Below are 17,418 nucleotides of genomic sequence, written 5' to 3'. Positions count from 1 at the left end.
ATATCTTGCTGTTTACAAACTACTTGAGTGTACACGGGCTTATTCGACATCTGGTCGTTATGATGACTTAAAAGACTGGAGGGAGAGGGGGCTGTTACTAAAAAATGTGTTTGTACCGGCGGCCGAGAGAGAGAGAGGGTGATGAACTATGAAAGGCTTGGAATGAACGGGTAGACAAAGAACACGAGAGACAGTGGGAGGGGAGTAAGTTGGATGGACATTAAAAGAAAAGCAAAACACGAGACGGTAAGACGGTCATGAAACGAAAATGTAAAGGAATTGAACGGTATATGGGAAAGAAAGGGAGGGGAAAAGTGTAAAGTGGGAAAGGGAAAACAGCGTAAGGCAAGTGACTCATCTGTATTGGTAGGAGTAGTTCAGTTATGAGGGTTCGAGAGTGTGGGTGTCATGCATCTTCCAAGAACTGGTTATCATGGGAAGTGTATGATATTACCCTTCAGCTTATTGGTCTGAGTGCCTCTACTGTAAAAACAATACGACTGAATCTCTTTTTCTACGAACCTTCGTGACTGAAAGCTTGTTCCGGTCCTACCAACACTGACAAATCATTGAGAAACACTGACTGTCCAACTTACAGTAATCTTAGATGTCAATCAAAGTCTGAAGCATGCGCACTTGTGGCTTCTTTTTCCAAGAAACCGCGCAAAGATCAGCCAGGCGTTAAGTTCTCCTTAGTTAACAAGCTAGCAGCAGAACACCTTGAACAGGCGGCCAATAGGACATGCAAGCACAACCAGTCCCAGGGCAGTAAACCACCACCATGCCAACAACCGAGAGACGAAACTCCGAGCGTATCTTGCTGTGTGTCACTGTGTCTGTTGTGCTTCTATTTGTGGTGTTAACGACAGTGTTTATTGCACTACAAGGAAGACAAGCAATTGCACAGTCCGCCAGGATGGACGAACTAGAAGGATCGATTCGTCGCCTATCTCGGCGCGTTGACGTGCTAGAGAAGGAACTCCTTACAGCTCGCGACCATCCATCGAGGGACGAGGGTGGGAGAGGTGATGCTAACACGGAGACGAGACGCAAGGTGATACGATGTGTGCGAGAGTGTTGACACTGTCTACTTGGCGGGCACACACATGAATTCGCTCCCCAACACACACATACAGGCCACATTCCAACACAATATTTACCACGCAATCACCTTAAAGTAACAGAATAAAACCCGGGTCTCGCGTCTCTAAGTGATCTTAGCTTTACTTGCCATCAGGAGCACTAATATTACCTAACTCACAACATTTATCAGCATTTGCATACAGATGTAAACACAAAAGTCTTCATTATTACACTAACATGTTTTTGTATTGAATGTGTTTGTTGGATAATACTTTCAGGACATCTCCACTGATCCTACCGCGAGGAAGAGAAGACAGTTTTCATCGTACTGTCCCTGTGTGCAAGGTACAACATCAAATCCGTGCAAGTGTTGAGCTTCTTTTTAAACAGAATTTCGTAGAAAGTACCTCAAAAGTTCTCAAAACATTTACCCGGCCACTAGCCAAAGAGAGTTTTAGCAAGATCTTTTACCAATTCTTACGTTCTACTTATAGAAGATTTCTGTAAACGCTTTATAATTTTTATCATAATTGATAAGCAAATACCAAAATTATCATTCGATCGATAAATTTCATTGTACGACGTTTTTTACTTCCGGTTTATGCAAATGTTATCGTATTATTGTCCAAAAGACGAAGACCTTTGACCGAAATACTATAAAACGTCTCACCGCTAATGCAATAACCTAAATAGATCGATAACCTTATAACTTATATCTACATGTGTTACGTTTAAAGAATGGATGATGTTTAGAGTAAGCAATTTTAATTGATGCTTGCAACTACTGGCCGTGCTATACAAATTTGAAATTCTCTATTTTCGCGCCAAAAAAATCATTAAACGTTAACAGCGTTGCTGAAACTTTTAATCGATAAAATTGTGAATATTTTCCGATACGTGTAATGCTAATGGTAATAATGTAATGGTAATAATCGTACGGCTGGAAGCTACGAGCTTCAGTCAGCGATACGGCCACTCGATAATATATCCATTTGCTTCATTGATTAGAGGCTCCTGCTCACAGGAAAGTAGGGGGGGGAGGACGAAGTCTCGGCGAGGTTGTCCCCCTGCCATCGACGTACGCTCATTTAAAACAATTTCCTTGTGAGCTTCGTTGTTAGGAAATAAAAAAAGATCCAACAGAAATACGATCTGGTTTGATAATTTTTGTATGAGACGATAATTGGAAACCTTCACCTTTGTTCACCTAGAATAATTAGCAGCATCTTAGCATCACAAATGGTGTAATTAAATCCCAATACAGCAGGAGCTAAATACGGCACATTAATGAGCAGTTTTAGTATGGCAAAAACTACTTTATAAAAATTGATTCATAAATCGAACTATCTGCAAATTACCAACGGGCATCCATCTCCTGGATACCTTCTAATAGTTGGTCAAGAGATAAATTAGATCCTTGTTAGTTGTAAACAAAATATTCTTTTAAGTTAGGGTTACGGGTTTCAATAGATAAAACCATAATCATTTCAACTGTTGTTGTTTTGTTCTGTTGGCATGAAGAAGTTGATGCGAACTAATGACTCTTTCTAATGTGCTAGGACCCCCTGGACCCCCTGGTCCCCCCGGTAAGCAGGGCCCCCCCGGATCTAAAGGTGACAAGGGAGATACAGGATCCAAAGGTAAACACTCTAATACCCCCCATGGAAATCCCCCATGAACCCCTCCCCCCTGCCTCTCACGTCATATGGATGCATGTGTTCCTCAAATTTTAACCCCCCCCCCTAGGAAAACCTTGACTAGCAACACCCCTCCCTTCCTAAGTAAGCCCTGACTAGTGATACCCCTCCCTCCCTAAGTATGCCCTGACTAGCCACACCCCGCCTTCCCTAAGTAAGCCCTGACTAGTGACACCCCTCCCTCCCTAAGTAAGCACTGACTAGTAACACCCCTCCCTCCCTAAGTAAGCCCTGACTATTGACACCCCTCCCTCCCTAAGTAAGCCCTGACTAGTGACACCCCTCCCTAAGTAAGCCCTGACTAGTGACACCCCTCTCTCCCTAAGTAAGCCCTGACTAGTAACACCCCTCCCTCCCTAAGTAAGCAAGTAAGCACTGACTAGTGACACCCCTCCCTCCCTAAGTATGCCCCGACTAGTGACACCCCTCCCTTCCTAAGTAAGCCCTGACTAGTGACACCCCTCCCTCCCTAAGTAATCCTTGGCTAGTAACACCCCTCCCTCCCTAAGTAAGCCCTGACTAGTGACACCCCTCCCTAAGTAAGCCCTGACTAGTGACACCCCTCCCTCCCTAAGTAAGCCCTGACTAGTAACACCCCTCCCTCCCTAAGTAAGCAAGTAAGCACTGACTAGTGACACCCCTCCCTCCCTAAGTAAGCCCCGACTAGTGACACCCCTCCCTTCCTAAGTAAGCCCTGACTAGTGACACCCCTCCCTCCCTAAGTAATCCTTGGCTAGTAACACCCCTCCCTCCCTAAGTAAGCCCTGACTAGTGACACCCCTCCCTTTTTAAGTAAGCCTTGGCTAGCTTCAACTTCCCCCTGCCTCCTGGCTAGCGTTAGCACTATGACAAATATGCGTTCGTTTCCGTCGACTAATCACTCCATTGATGTTTCTTTTCAAACGTTAAGTGCCTGTTAATAATTTGCCATGCTGTTATTTCCTAGATGCGCTTAAGCGGAAGTAAATAGTTTTACCTTTTTTGTAACAGGACCTCAAGGACCAAACGGAACCAGAGGACTTCAAGGAGAGAAGGGGCCCCAGGGGGATCAGGGCCCTAAAGGCGAGCCAGGGACACCTGGAGCAAAGGGAGAGAGCGGTTAGTAAAGATGCTGTAGATAAGGTCACTTAAACAAAAATTGACATTTCTGGTCGCCGCCCGCCTCCAGACATTGTGCCGCATGCAACTTTTTAAATTTTATATCTGGCCTAACTTTCCCATGAGAATAACGCATCATTTTTACAGCTCAAAACGCAAGGATGTTATAAAATAATCTGATTTGCCTGGTTACCTTTCACGCTTGCAAGATTTTGTCAAGAATGTTTTTGAAATTTAGAAAGCTGACTACGTGTTAAAATAAAAAGGTGTCTTTTTGTGTGTTTGCTTTTGTCTCGCAACTTTGCGAGCGGCAGTTTATCGCATCTACACTTTCTACAACTCGCGACGCTTCGAACTTGAAACCCAACTAATACTGCGTCGCGAGTTGAAAAACCACAGTAGTGTGACATTCCGATCCCTTCGTCTTGAATCGCTGCGTCGAGGATGGTATGAGTGCAACGACTGACACCGACTGGAAATACACCTTTTGCTTTTCATTACCGAAAAATACGCAGTCCTATTAGCCAAAATTACAAACATTTACGCCGATGTACTGTCATTTAAGCGAACGTAAAATCATTTGAACTAAGAGGAAAAACATTAACGAACTTTACATAATTGAGTGCACACAATTGCATTTTCTTGACATCCATTTACAACATTAGGCAACCAGAAAAAAAAAATCAATTTTCATTTGCGCGTTGATACGTAACAATAGCACAAACAAAATATCAATAATACGAGAACTCGCAATCAATACAGTAAACGAAATATTCATTAACATTTTTATTACAGCAAATACAAACAATAGTATTTTGTGAAAGTCATTTGCGTGCTTCTTACAAACGTTAGCGCCTCCGTTCAAACAATAAGCCCTTTATGACAAACAATATCCTAAAATAATTATTCAATTACTTCTCGTTTATTTGTGCCCTTATAATACAAATACATGCAAAATAAATGGTACTAGTATCATTTATTTTGCATGTATGTGCATTATTAGGACGCAAATAAACGAGAAGTAATTGAATAATTATTTTAGGATATTGTTTGTCATAAAGGGCTTATTGTTTGTACGGAGGCGCTAACGTTTGTAAGAAGCACGCAAATGACTTTCACAAAGTACTATTGTTTGCACTTGCTGTAATAAAAATGTTAATGAATATTTCGTTCACTGTATTGATTGCGAGGTCTTTTATTATTGATATTTTGTTTTAAGTGTTATTGTTATGTATCATTGAGCAAATGAAAATAGATTTTTTATTCCTGGTTGTCGAATAGTGTAAATTAATGTGAAAAAAATGCAATTGTGTGCACTCAACTATGTAAAGTTCGTTAATGTATTTTCTTTTAGTTCGAATGATTTTACTTTCGCTTAAATGACAGTACATCGGCGTAAATGTTTGTAATTTTGGCTAAAATGAATGGTTATTTCTCGGTAATGAAAAGCAAAAGGTGTAGAGCCTAGCAAATTTAGTTGACTTTCTTACATAATAAGGTGGTCCACCTTTTGCAAGCAATGCGTCACACAATGAACTAAATCGCACATTGTGTCACACACTGCGTCACTCTGGGTCAAACACTGTCACGCACTGTGTCACACGTGTCACACAACTGTCACGCACTGTGTCACGCACTGTGCAGGTTAGTTTTACACTTTATCTTTCTTTATCAGGTGCACAAGGACCCCCCGGACGTGTGGTAAGTAGCAGCCACGAGACAGTGGGGAGGCGATGAGGGGATAAAGACAGTTCGCAGCATTAAGCGATTTTTCTTTGCTTAGGATGCAGAGAGCATACACTTGGTGGGGGATAATCAGGCTGTCATTCAACCGTGTAAGTACCTTGGCTGACTGTATACGGAATTATGTTACTCCACGTGAGTGCTGTTAGGCATCTTGTGATTATCCCAAGAAAGACACGCTAGAGTAGAGGTAGACGTAAATCAGTCTCGTTGCACAGGCCTGTGTGACTATCACCCTCCCCACTAACGACTATCCCCCTCCCCCCTAAGGATTATCCCCCTCCCCCCTTGAGTGCTGTGGTAGGCTCTGTTTTCCTTTGCTATCCCCTGAGAGTTTGGTTTTCCTGTGTCTCGTGGCAATCCCTTGATTGTTTGGTCTCCCTATGTCTTGAGACCCTCTAATGGTTTGGTCTCCCTGTGTCTTGTGCCGATATTTTACTGGTTTGGTTTCCCTGTGTCAGCGGTACCCTGATAGTTTGCGTATCCCTGTGTCTCTTGACGATCCCCTACTAGTTTGGTTTTCCTGTGTCTTGCTGCGATATCCTGATGTTTTGGTCTCCCTGTGTCTTGCTGCGATTACCTGATGGTTTGGTTTCCCTGTGTCTTGTTGCGGTCCCCTGATGGTTTGGTTTCCCTGTGTCTAGCTGCGACCCCCTGACGGTTTGGTTTCTCTTTGTCTTGTTGCGGTCCCCTGATGGTTTGGTTTCCCAGTGTCTTGCTGCGATATCCTGATGTTTTGATCTCCCTGTGTCTTGCTGCGATCACCTGATGGTTTGGTTTCCCTGTGTCTTGTTGCGATCCCCTGATGGTTTGGTTTCCCTGTGTCTTGTTGCGATCCCCTGATGGTTTGGTTTCCCTGTGTGTAGCAGCGTCCCAGAACATAAAGGCATGGCGACTGAAACACAAGCAGGGCAGTATCCAATACCGGCCGCTGACCGGCATGATAGAGATCGCGGCTCCCGGTATGTACTTTGTGTACTCTCAGCTCTACTACCATGACCGGGCCTCCACTATCGGTCACATGACGTGCGTGAATGGCGAGGCCCTCATGGAAAGTGCAAGCGTACTTAGGCATAGTTCCACGCCCCAGCACGGCGGATACACGCTCTACCAAACCAAGCAACACGGCGGATTACTCAAACTAGATCGGGGGGATCGGATCGAGATTAGAGTTCCATCCTCACACAGGGCATACCTCATGCAACATAGGCTTTCTAGATTCGGCGCGTTTAAAGTTGGACCTTGAGGTGATTGGAACTGGATTAGAGGGATCAGATCGAGACCAGAGCTCCATCCTCACACACGGGATACTGCATGCAACAGAGGCTACGTATATCAATCGCGTTTAAAGTTGGAACTTGAGATTACTTGAGCTGGTCCGCAAGGGTCGGATCGAGATCATAGTACAAGCTTCACAAAGGGCATACCTCGTACAACAAAGGCTTTGTAGATTCGGCGAGTTTAAAGTTGGACCTTGAGGTATTGAACTGAATCGCAGGGGTCGGATCGAGATCAGAGCTCCATCCTTACACAGAGAGGCTTTGTTTTGACCTTTGAGTAGCTCTTGCTCACATGTGACCAGGCCTCGGTAACAGCGCCATTTCGCCCTCCTAAGGAGTATGACGTTTTCAAGAAACTTCCATTCGCGGACCATTCCAATCACTTACGGATCACTATTATCCTGATATGCATCGGGAAATAATCCTCACAGAATGTTTCTGCTGTCGGCACGCAGGCTAATCACCATATGCTACTTTACAATAAAGTTTCTTTTTTACTTTACAATAAAGTTTTTTTTTTTACTTTACAATAAAGTTTCTATAACGACGTACGCTCATCCGGAATGCTTAGTGCACAAAATGAAGCAAGGACTTGTTTTGGAAACTCCTTAGCACTAGCTTAGTATTGTTAACACAAAGGTGTGAAACATATTATATAAACTTGGTGGTCGAATGTGTCGGATGCTGCTTTGTGTTGCCATGGTAACTTGGTGTGTCGTGGGACTAGGCGCATGCGTGGATGGAAAGATTTGTGGTGTACTCAAGAAACCCGACTATCCGTCCCAGGGATTCGCCTGTGTAGATTTAAGCCGCATTATCACCGGTTTACTTCCGGAGGACCCACGGAAACCTCAACCGTTAAGAGACAAAAAAATCTATTAGAATCCGCGCTATTTAACAGGCCATCCGCTCTAAATTATCAGTCACATCCTCAATAAAACTTCCAATAGACACACTGCTTTGACAATTTTGCAATATTTTTCGCGTTTTCCGTTAAACATCATCGAAGATTGTTACGTAATTGACCTGAAGAAAATTCGTGACAATGCGGCTTTAAAAGGAGGGGGATGGAAGAGTAGGGATGCGAGACCTAGCATAGTACCACGGGATTCTCGAGCCAAACAGCGTAGATTCTACCCCAAGTGACGTGAGCTTGGTTTTTGCAGTGCTTCTTTAACCTGTAGAGGGCAGTCAAGGGGGGTGCATGTAAAGATCAGTCGAGTAGGATTCACAGAGAAATTTGAAATCTATGCTATACATTTCTGTTTAACGTGGGCCTTCCTCTTGCCTTCATGTCCCCCCTCATCTCGTCTTTTGTATTCAGCCATATCTCAGAGCTTTGTGAACTGGCGACCGGCGCATAAGCAGGGCAGCATTCGATACCACAGGCTAACCGGTTCAATAATCATCCATCACCCAGGTGTGTACTTCGTGTATGCACAGCTCTTCTATACCGACGACCGGTCGTCCCTTCTCGGCCATATAGTTTATATCAACAACAAGCCAGCCTTGAAAAGCATGATAAGCCCCTCCCGCGGGAGCTGGAAGTATTATAATACCAAGTTCAGTGGCGCTTTGTATGACCTTCAAGTGGATGATCAGATTAAAGTGAGACCTGCAGTCGCCAACACCTCACAACAGATGGGTGATACGACGAGCTCTTTTGGAGTCTTCTTAGTTCACTGATAGAGGGGTAGAAGTCTTCTTAGTTTACTGATAGAGGGGTAGAAGTCTTCTTAGTTCACTGATAGAGATTTAGAAGTCTTCTTAGTTCACTGATAGAGATTTAGAAGTCTTCTTAGTTCACTGATAGAGGGATAGAAGTCTTCTTAGTCCACTGATAGAGGGATAGAAGTCTTCTTAGTCCACTGATAGAGGGATAGAAGTCTTCTTAGTTCATTGATAGACGGATAGAAGTCTTCTTAGTCCACTGATAGCGGGGTAGAAGTCTTAGTCCACTGATAGAGGGGTAGAAGTCTTCTTAGTTCACTGTTAGAGGGATAGGAGTCTTCTTAGTTCACTGATAGAGGGGTAGAAGTCTTCTTAGTTCACTCGATAGAGGGGTAGAAGTCTTCTTAGTTCACTGATAGAGGGGTAGAAGTCTTCTTAGTCCACTGATAGAGGGATAGAAGTCTTCTTAGTTCATTGATAGAGGGATAGAAGTCTTCTTAGTCCACTGATAGAGGGGTAGAAGTCTTCTTAGTTCACTGATAGAGGGGTAAAAGTCTTCTTAGTCCACTGATAGAGGGGTAGAAGTCTTCTTAGTTCACTCGATAGAGGGGTAGAAGTCTTCTTAGTCCACTGATAGAGGGGTAAAAGTCTTCTTAGTCCACTGATAGAGGGGTAAAAGTCTTCTTAGTTCACTGATAGAGGGATAAAAGTCTTCTTAGTCCACTGATAGAGGGGTAGAAGTCTTCTTAGTTCACTCGATAGAGGGGTAGAAGTCTTCTTAGTCCACTGATAGAGGGGTAAAAGTCTTCTTAGTCCACTGATAGAGGGGTAAAAGTCTTCTTAGTTCACTGATAGAGGGGTAAAAGTCTTCTTAGTTCACTGATAGAGGGGTAGAAGTCTTCTTAGTTCACTGATAGAGGGGTAGAAGTCTTCTTAGTCCACTCGATAGAGGGGTAGAAGTCTTCTTAGTTCACTCGATAGAGGGGTAAAAGTCTTCTTAGTTCACTGATAGAGGGGTAAAAGTCTTCTTAGTTCACTGATAGAGGGGTAAAAGTCTTCTTAGTTCACTGATAGAGGGATAGAAGTCTTCTTAGTTCACTGATAGAGGGATAGAAGTCTTCTTAGTCCACTGATAGAGGGGTAAAAGTCTTCTTAGTCCACTGATAGAGGGGTAAAAGTCTTCTTAGTTCACTGATAGAGGGGTAAAAGTCTTCTTAGTTCACTGATAGAGGGGTAGAAGTCTTCTTAGTTCACTGATAGAGGGGTAGAAGTCTTCTTAGTCCACTGATAGAGGGGTAAAAGTCTTCTTAGTCCACTGATAGAGGGGTAAAAGTCTTCTTAGTTCACTGATAGCGGGGTAAAAGTCTTCTTAGTTCACTGATAGCAGGGTAGAAGTCTTCTTAGTTCACTGATAGAGGGATAGAAGTCTTCTTAGTTCACTGATAGAGGGGTAGAAGTCTTCTTAGTTCACTGATAGAGGGGTAAAAGTCTTCTTAGTTCACTGATAGAGGGATAGAAGTCTTCTTAGTTCACTGATAGAGGGATAGAAGTCTTCTTAGTCCACTGATAGAGGGGTAAAAGTCTTCTTAGTCCACTGATAGAGGGGTAAAAGTCTTCTTAGTTCACTGATAGAGGGGTAAAAGTCTTCTTAGTTCACTGATAGAGGGGTAGAAGTCTTCTTAGTTCACTGATAGAGGGGTAGAAGTCTTCTTAGTCCACTGATAGAGGGGTAAAAGTCTTCTTAGTCCACTGATAGAGGGGTAAAAGTCTTCTTAGTTCACTGATAGCGGGGTAAAAGTCTTCTTAGTTCACTGATAGCAGGGTAGAAGTCTTCTTAGTTCACTGATAGAGGGATAGAAGTCTTCTTAGTTCACTGATAGAGGGGTAGAAGTCTTCTTAGTTCACTGATAGAGGGATAGAAGTCTTCTTAGTTCACTGATAGAGAGATAGAAGTCTTCTTAGTTCACTGATAGCGGGGTAAAAGTCTTCTTAGTCCACTGATAGAGGGGTAGAAGTCTTCTTAGTTCACTGATAGAGGGGTAGAAGTCTTCTTAGTTCACTGATAGCGGGGTAGAAGTCTTCTTAGTTCACTGATAGAGGGATAGAAGTCTTCTTAGTTCACTGATAGAGGGGTAGAAGTCTTCTTAGTTCACTGATAGAGGGGTAGAAGTCTTCTTAGTTCACTCGATAGAGGGGTAGAAGTCTTCTTAGTCCACTGATAGAGGGGTAGAAGTCTTCTTAGTTCACTCGATAGAGGGGTAGAAGTCTTCTTAGTCCACTGATAGAGGGGTAAAAGTCTTCTTAGTCCACTGATAGAGGGGTAGAAGTCTTCTTAGTTCACTGATAGAGGGGTAAAAGTCTTCTTAGTCCACTGATAGAGGGGTAGAAGTCTTCTTAGTTCACTCGATAGAGGGGTAGAAGTCTTCTTAGTCCACTGATAGAGGGGTAAAAGTCTTCTTAGTCCACTGATAGAGGGGTAAAAGTCTTCTTAGTTCACTGATAGAGGGGTAAAAGTCTTCTTAGTTCACTGATAGCAGGGTAGAAGTCTTCTTAGTTCACTGATAGAGGGATAGAAGTCTTCTTAGTTCACTGATAGAGGGGTAGAAGTCTTCTTAGTTCACTGATAGAGGGATAGAAGTCTTCTTAGTTCACTGATAGAGGGATAGAAGTCTTCTTAGTTCACTGATAGCGGGGTAAAAGTCTTCTTAGTCCACTGATAGAGGGGTAGAAGTCTTCTTAGTTCACTGATAGAGGGGTAGAAGTCTTCTTAGTTCACTGATAGCGGGGTAGAAGTCTTCTTAGTTCACTGATAGAGGGATAGAAGTCTTCTTAGTTCACTGATAGAGGGGTAGAAGTCTTCTTAGTTCACTGATAGAGGGATAGAAGTCTTCTTAGTTCACTGATAGAGGGATAGAAGTCTTCTTAGTTCACTGATAGAGGGGTAGAAGTCTTCTTAGTTCACTGATAGCGGGGTAGAAGTCTTCTTAGTTCACTGATAGAGGGATAGAAGTCTTCTTAGTCCACTGATAGAGGGGTAGAAGTCTTCTTAGTTCACTGATAGAGGGGTAGAAGTCTTCTTAGTTCACTGATAGAGGGGTAGAAGTCTTCTTAGTTCACTGATAGAGGGGTAGAAGTCTTCTTAGTTCACTGATAGAGGGGTAGAAGTCTTCTTAGTTCACTGATAGAGGGATAGAAGTCTTCTTAGTTCACTGGTAGCGGGGTAGAAGTCTTCTTAGTTCACTGATAGAGGGATAGAAGTCTTCTTAGTTCACTGATAGAGGGGTAAAAGTCTTCTTAGTTCACTGATAGCGGGGTAAAAGTCTTCTTAGTCCACTGATAGAGGGGTAGAAGTCTTCTTAGTTCACTGATAGAGGGGTAGAAGTCTTCTTAGTTCACTGATAGCGGGGTAGAAGTCTTCTTAGTTCACTGATAGAGGGATAGAAGTCTTCTTAGTTCACTGATAGAGGGGTAGAAGTCTTCTTAGTTCACTGATAGAGGGATAGAAGTCTTCTTAGTTCACTGATAGAGGGATAGAAGTCTTCTTAGTTCACTGATAGAGGGGTAGAAGTCTTCTTAGTTCACTGATAGCGGGGTAGAAGTCTTCTTAGTTCACTGATAGAGGGATAGAAGTCTTCTTAGTCCACTGATAGAGGGGTAGAAGTCTTCTTAGTTCACTGATAGAGGGGTAGAAGTCTTCTTAGTTCACTGATAGAGGGGTAGAAGTCTTCTTAGTTCACTGATAGAGGGGTAGAAGTCTTCTTAGTTCACTGATAGAGGGGTAGAAGTCTTCTTAGTTCACTGATAGAGGGATAGAAGTCTTCTTAGTTCACTGGTAGCGGGGTAGAAGTCTTCTTAGTTCACTGATAGAGGGATAGAAGTCTTCTTAGTTCACTGATAGAGGGGTAAAAGTCTTCTTAGTTCACTGATAGAGGGGTAAAAGTCTTCTTAGTTCACTGATAGAGGGGTAAAAGTCTTCTAAATTCACTGATAGAGATGTACAAGTCTTCTTAATTCACTGATAGAGATGTAGAAGTCTTCTTAGTTCACTGATAGAGGGGTAGAAGTCTTCTTAGTTCACTGATAGAGGGGTAAAAGTCTTCTTAGTTCACTGATAGAGGGGTAAAAGTCTTCTTAGTTCACTGATAGAGGGGTAAAAGTCTTCTTAGTTCACTGATAGCGGGGTAGAAGTCTTTTAGTTCACTGATAGCGGGGTAGAAGTCTTCTTAGTTCACTGATAGAGGGATAGAAGTCTTCTTAGTTCACCGATAGCAGGGTAGAAGTCTTCTTAGTTCACTGATAGAGGGATAGAAGTCTTCTTAGTTCACTGATAGAGGGGTAGAAGTCTTCTTAGTTCACTGATAGAGGGATAGAAGTCTTCTTAGTTCACTGATAGAGGGATAGAAGTCTTCTTAGTTCACTGATAGCGGGGTAAAAGTCTTCTTAGTTCACTGATAGAGGGGTAGAAGTCTTCTTAGTTCACTGATAGAGGGGTAGAAGTCTTCTTAGTTCACTGATAGAGGGGTAGAAGTCTTCTTAGTTCACTGATAGAGGGATAGAAGTCTTCTTAGTTCACTGGTAGCGGGGTAGAAGTCTTCTTAGTTCACTGATAGAGGGATAGAAGTCTTCTTAGTTCACTGATAGAGGGGTAAAAGTCTTCTTAGTTCACTGATAGAGGGGTAAAAGTCTTCTTAGTTCACTGATAGAGGGGTAGAAGTCTTCTTAGTTCACTGATAGCGGGGTAGAAGTCTTCTTAGTTCACTGATAGAGGGGTAGAAGTCTTCTTAGTTCACTGATAGAGGGATAGAAGTCTTCTTAGTTCACTGATAGCGGGGTAGAAGTCTTCTTAGTTCACTGATAGAGGGATAGAAGTCTTCTTAGTTCACTGATAGAGGGGTAAAAGTCTTCTTAGTTCACTGATAGAGGGGTAAAAGTCTTCTTAGTTCACTGATAGAGGGATAGAAGTCTTCTTAGTTCACTGATAGAGGGGTAAAAGTCTTCTAAATTCACTGATAGAGATGTACAAGTCTTCTTAATTCACTGATAGAGATGTAGAATTCTTCGTAGTTCATGATAGCGATGTAGAAGTCTCCTTATAGGGCCCTTTTAGAAGACAAACTATTGAAGAAATCACCACCTAAAAATAGCATTGTACGCTTCATTTACCAAATTCAGTCGAACATACCGCAAAAGGTTTCCACAAATCATAGCCGGCGAAAATGGCGGGTGACATAGGCTCTCGATTCACTTGGTCTCGATCGTGTGTTATAGCAGGCCCGTAACCATGGTTTTGAGCGGGAGGTATCGTCTATGGATCATTTGTCTTTCATTTGAGCGGACCATCGACTCGACAGGGTGGGTTCGACCGAGTCCAATTCCTGGCTACGGGCCTGTTAAAGGCACGGTATAGACTTCTCACTCGTGATGACCAAGAAAGAATGTTCTTTCTGAAGGTCTTTTATATGATTAGAATCGTTCTTTACAATAGATTTCAGCTTCAAAAAGTTTAAAGCTTCACCCTCATGCTAAGTCCGGGTGCGGTCAGGGGCGGATCTAGAGGTGGGCTAAGCGGCCCTTGGTCCCTCCTTGTTCAGGTATTTGGCTTTTAAATATCAAGAAACATAAGGAATTCCACGGAAGAACAATCAATCCTGCCTCCCTTTCTTGAGACCCTTGCTTCGGCCCCCCTTTTTTGAAACTTCTGGATCCGCCACTGGCTGTTTAGAAATAAAAACGTGCGAAGGTTGCGTATCACGTGGTGCGTTCCTAATGCCCATGGTGATCCAGTTTACATATCTGCCGTAAAACCGTCACCTTTGACGACTCACAATGCTATAAGCTTAAAGCGTCGACTTAGAGTCGACCATTACTACAACGAGGACTTTCTATTAACCTAATCATTTGAACTTTTGTAAATAACACGCTATTCATAATAAAGTGATTCAGACGTACGCTTTGCAGACAGGAATCCGAAGGTTCCACAGGGATCCCGTCTAGCCTCACACAATAAGCCTAGGGTACCGGATGCTGCCAACGCGCATTCGCCAACATAGACCAATCACAAATACCTTACGATCCCAAAGCTCTCGATTTATGTTCAACGATGTTTCTTAGGGAGACTCCGAGTGGGGGCCTGGCGCCTAGACCATCGCATCGGCAGCATTCAGTACCGCAGGCGCACACACGAGATTCAAATAGCCATAGCAGGGTATTACTTCGTGTACAGCCAGGTCATGTACTATGATGATAAGGCTTACCGTGTGTCATATGGCGTGTTCGTGAACCGTTATCAAGTCCTCGGAGGCAGCCTTCACAGCCCTGAAGTAAAGTACAACAGCATGTTCAGCGGTGGCGTACTCAAGCTTCAAGCGGGGGACCTTTTATCGGTACGGCTCACCCGTAGAGCCCCAACCAAGCTCAAGATGAACTCAAGTATGAGCTACTTCGGCGCCTTCCTCGTGCATGGCAACCCTGCAAAGGCGATAGGACAACCGAGTTAGAGCTACACATACACAAGCCAACCATACAAGGGCGATAGGACAACCGAGTTAGAGCTACACATACACAAGCCAACCATACACGGGCGATAGGACAACCGAGTTAGAACTACACATACAACGCAACCATACAATGGCGATAGGACAACCGAGTTAGAGCTACACATACACAAGCCAACCATACAAGGGCGAACTATACATACAACGCAACCATACAATGGCGATAGGACAACCGAGTTAGAGCTACACATACACAAGCCAACCATACAAGGGCGAACTATACATACAACGCAACCATACAATGGCGATAGGACAACCGAGTTAGAACTACACACATACAAGGCAATCATACAAGGGCGATAGGACAACCGAGTTAGAACTACACATTCACAAGGCAATCATACAAGGGCGATAGGACAACCGAGTTAGAACTATACATACAACGCAACCATACACGGGCGATAGGAAAACCGAGTTAGAGCTACACACATACAAGGCAACCATACAAGGGCGATAGGACAACCGAGTTAGAACTACACATACAAGGCAACCATACAAGGGCGGTAGGACAACCGAGTTAGAACTATGCACATACAAGGCAACCATACACGGGCAATAGGACAACCGAGTTAGAGCTACACATACAAGGCAACCATACAAGGGCGATAGGACAACCGAGATAGAACTATACATACAAAGCAACCGTACAAGGGCGATAGGACAACCGAGTTAGAACTATACATACAAGGCAACCATACACGGGCGATAGGACAACCGAGTTAGAACTAAACATACACAAGGCAACTATACAAGGGCGATAGGACAACCAAGTTAGAACTATACATAGGCAACAATACAAGGGCGATAGGACAACCGAGTTAGAACTATACATACAACGCAACCATACAAGGGCGATAGGACAACCGAGTTAGAACTACACATTCACAAGGCAATCATACAAGGACGATAGGACAACCGAGTTAGAACTATACATACAACAAAACCATACAAGGGCGATAGGACAACCGAGTTAGAACTATGCATACAAGGCAACCATACAAGGGCGACAGGACAACCGAGTTATAACTATACATTCAAAAGGCAACCAAACAAGGGCGATAGGACAACCGAGTTAGAACTATACATACAACGCAACCATACACGGGCGATAGGACAACCGAGTTAGAACTAAACATACACAAGGCAACTATAAAAGGGCGATAGGACAACCAAGTTAGAACTATACATAGGCAACAATACAAGGGCGATAGGACAACCGAGTTAGAACTATACATACAACGCAACCATACAAGGGCGATAGGACAACCGAGTTAGAACTACACACAAACAAGGCAACCATACACGGGCGATAGGACAACCGAGTTAGAACTACACATTCACAAGGCAATCATACAAGGGCGATAGGACAACCGAGTTAGAACTATACATACAAGGCAACCGTACAAGGGCGATAGGACAACCGAGTTAGAACTACACATTCAAAAGGCAACCAAACAAGGGCGATAGGACAACCGAGTTATAACTATACATACAACAAAACCATACAAGGGCGATAGGACAACCGGGTTAGAACTATACATACAACAAAACCATACAAGGGCGATAGGACAACCGAGTTAGAACTACACATTCAAAAGGCAACCAAACAAGGGCGATAGGACAACCGAGTTAGAACTATACATACAACGCAACCATACAAGGGCGATAGGACAACCGAGTTAGAACTACACATTCACAAGGCAATCATACAAGGGCGATAGGACCATTATTTGTAACAGAAAAAAAGAAAAGAAAAATATTTTTTCAACATTATACTTAAAGATATTCCTGTCAGGTTATTGAGGGTAAGAAACAAGGAAAAACATGAAGCACATCCACATATTTGGGTTTTACTGTCGAATCCGTGGTATCTCGACCCGCGTTTTCAAAACACGATTTGTTTTGGTTTTCTGTTTCGTCAGTAAAACCATTCTGAGCCAATCAGAATCTCGCTTTGTGCACTTCCCTGGCTATCCTTTTGACGAAAACCAGACAGTGTCGCGACATAAAGCCAGGCAACTGCACTCGGCGAGAGATGGCAAAAATCTGATTGGCTTAGAATAATTTGACTGGCGGAACAGAAAATCCCAAAAGACAAAAACAAATCGATGTTTTGAAAATGCAGCGTCGCGATACAACGGATTCGGCAGTAAGGCATAATTAAATATGAACGCAGGCGATCGGTGGGGTCGTGTGCGGCCATGTGCGACCGTGTGCGGTCACATGGAAACCAGCCTTTATTGAGTAGAGTTAGCGTGATGCCCGAGCTAACAACATGTCTATTATGCTATA

General features: G+C 43.3%; 2 protein-coding genes across 2 annotated transcripts; both read left to right on the top strand.

Annotated features, from left to right (window-relative positions):
- Nucleotides 1–563: 563 nt before the first annotated feature.
- On the top strand, nucleotides 564–2,761 carry LOC125556805 (collagen alpha-1(XXVI) chain-like). Its single transcript, XM_048732423.1, has 3 exons — nucleotides 564–1,054; nucleotides 1,362–1,428; nucleotides 2,643–2,761. Exons 1-3 carry the CDS (start codon nucleotides 782–784, stop codon nucleotides 2,759–2,761), a joined length of 459 nt encoding a protein of 152 aa, XP_048588380.1. The 5' UTR covers nucleotides 564–781.
- An 864-nt stretch (nucleotides 2,762–3,625) lies between these two features.
- LOC5518200 (ectodysplasin-A) lies at nucleotides 3,626–16,899 on the top strand. The gene is made up of 5 exons (XM_048732422.1): nucleotides 3,626–3,638; nucleotides 3,738–3,878; nucleotides 5,554–5,579; nucleotides 5,662–5,713; nucleotides 14,684–16,899. The coding sequence occupies exons 1-5, from the start codon at nucleotides 3,626–3,628 to the stop codon at nucleotides 15,067–15,069; spliced, it is 618 nt and encodes a 205-aa protein (XP_048588379.1). The 3' UTR covers nucleotides 15,070–16,899.
- The last annotated feature ends 519 nt before the right edge of the window (nucleotides 16,900–17,418 follow it).

The sequence above is a fragment of the Nematostella vectensis genome, chromosome 9, assembly GCF_932526225.1.
Source record: "Nematostella vectensis chromosome 9, jaNemVect1.1, whole genome shotgun sequence".
Taxonomy (NCBI): domain Eukaryota; kingdom Metazoa; phylum Cnidaria; class Anthozoa; order Actiniaria; family Edwardsiidae; genus Nematostella; species Nematostella vectensis.
The sequence above is the reverse complement of the archived record's forward strand: the minus strand, read 5'-3'. Positions and strand labels throughout refer to the sequence as shown.

What these genes read in the sequence shown, in the direction of transcription:
- LOC5518200 (XM_048732422.1), top strand. An exon ending in TGGAGCAAAGGGAGAGAGCG is followed by an intron (nt 3,879 to 5,553) that starts GTTAGTAAAGAT and finishes TTTCTTTATCAG; the next exon opens with GTGCACAAGGACCCCCCGGA. An exon ending in TCAGGCTGTCATTCAACCGT is followed by an intron (nt 5,714 to 14,683) that starts GTAAGTACCTTG and finishes GATGTTTCTTAG; the next exon opens with GGAGACTCCGAGTGGGGGCC.
- LOC125556805 (XM_048732423.1), top strand. Translation starts at nt 782, where the DNA reads ATGCCAACAACCGAGAGACGAAACTCCGAGCGTATCTTGCTGTGTGTC. An exon ending in ACACGGAGACGAGACGCAAG is followed by an intron (nt 1,055 to 1,361) that starts GTGATACGATGT and finishes TAATACTTTCAG; the next exon opens with GACATCTCCACTGATCCTAC. An exon ending in GTACTGTCCCTGTGTGCAAG is followed by an intron (nt 1,429 to 2,642) that starts GTACAACATCAA and finishes CTAATGTGCTAG; the next exon opens with GACCCCCTGGACCCCCTGGT.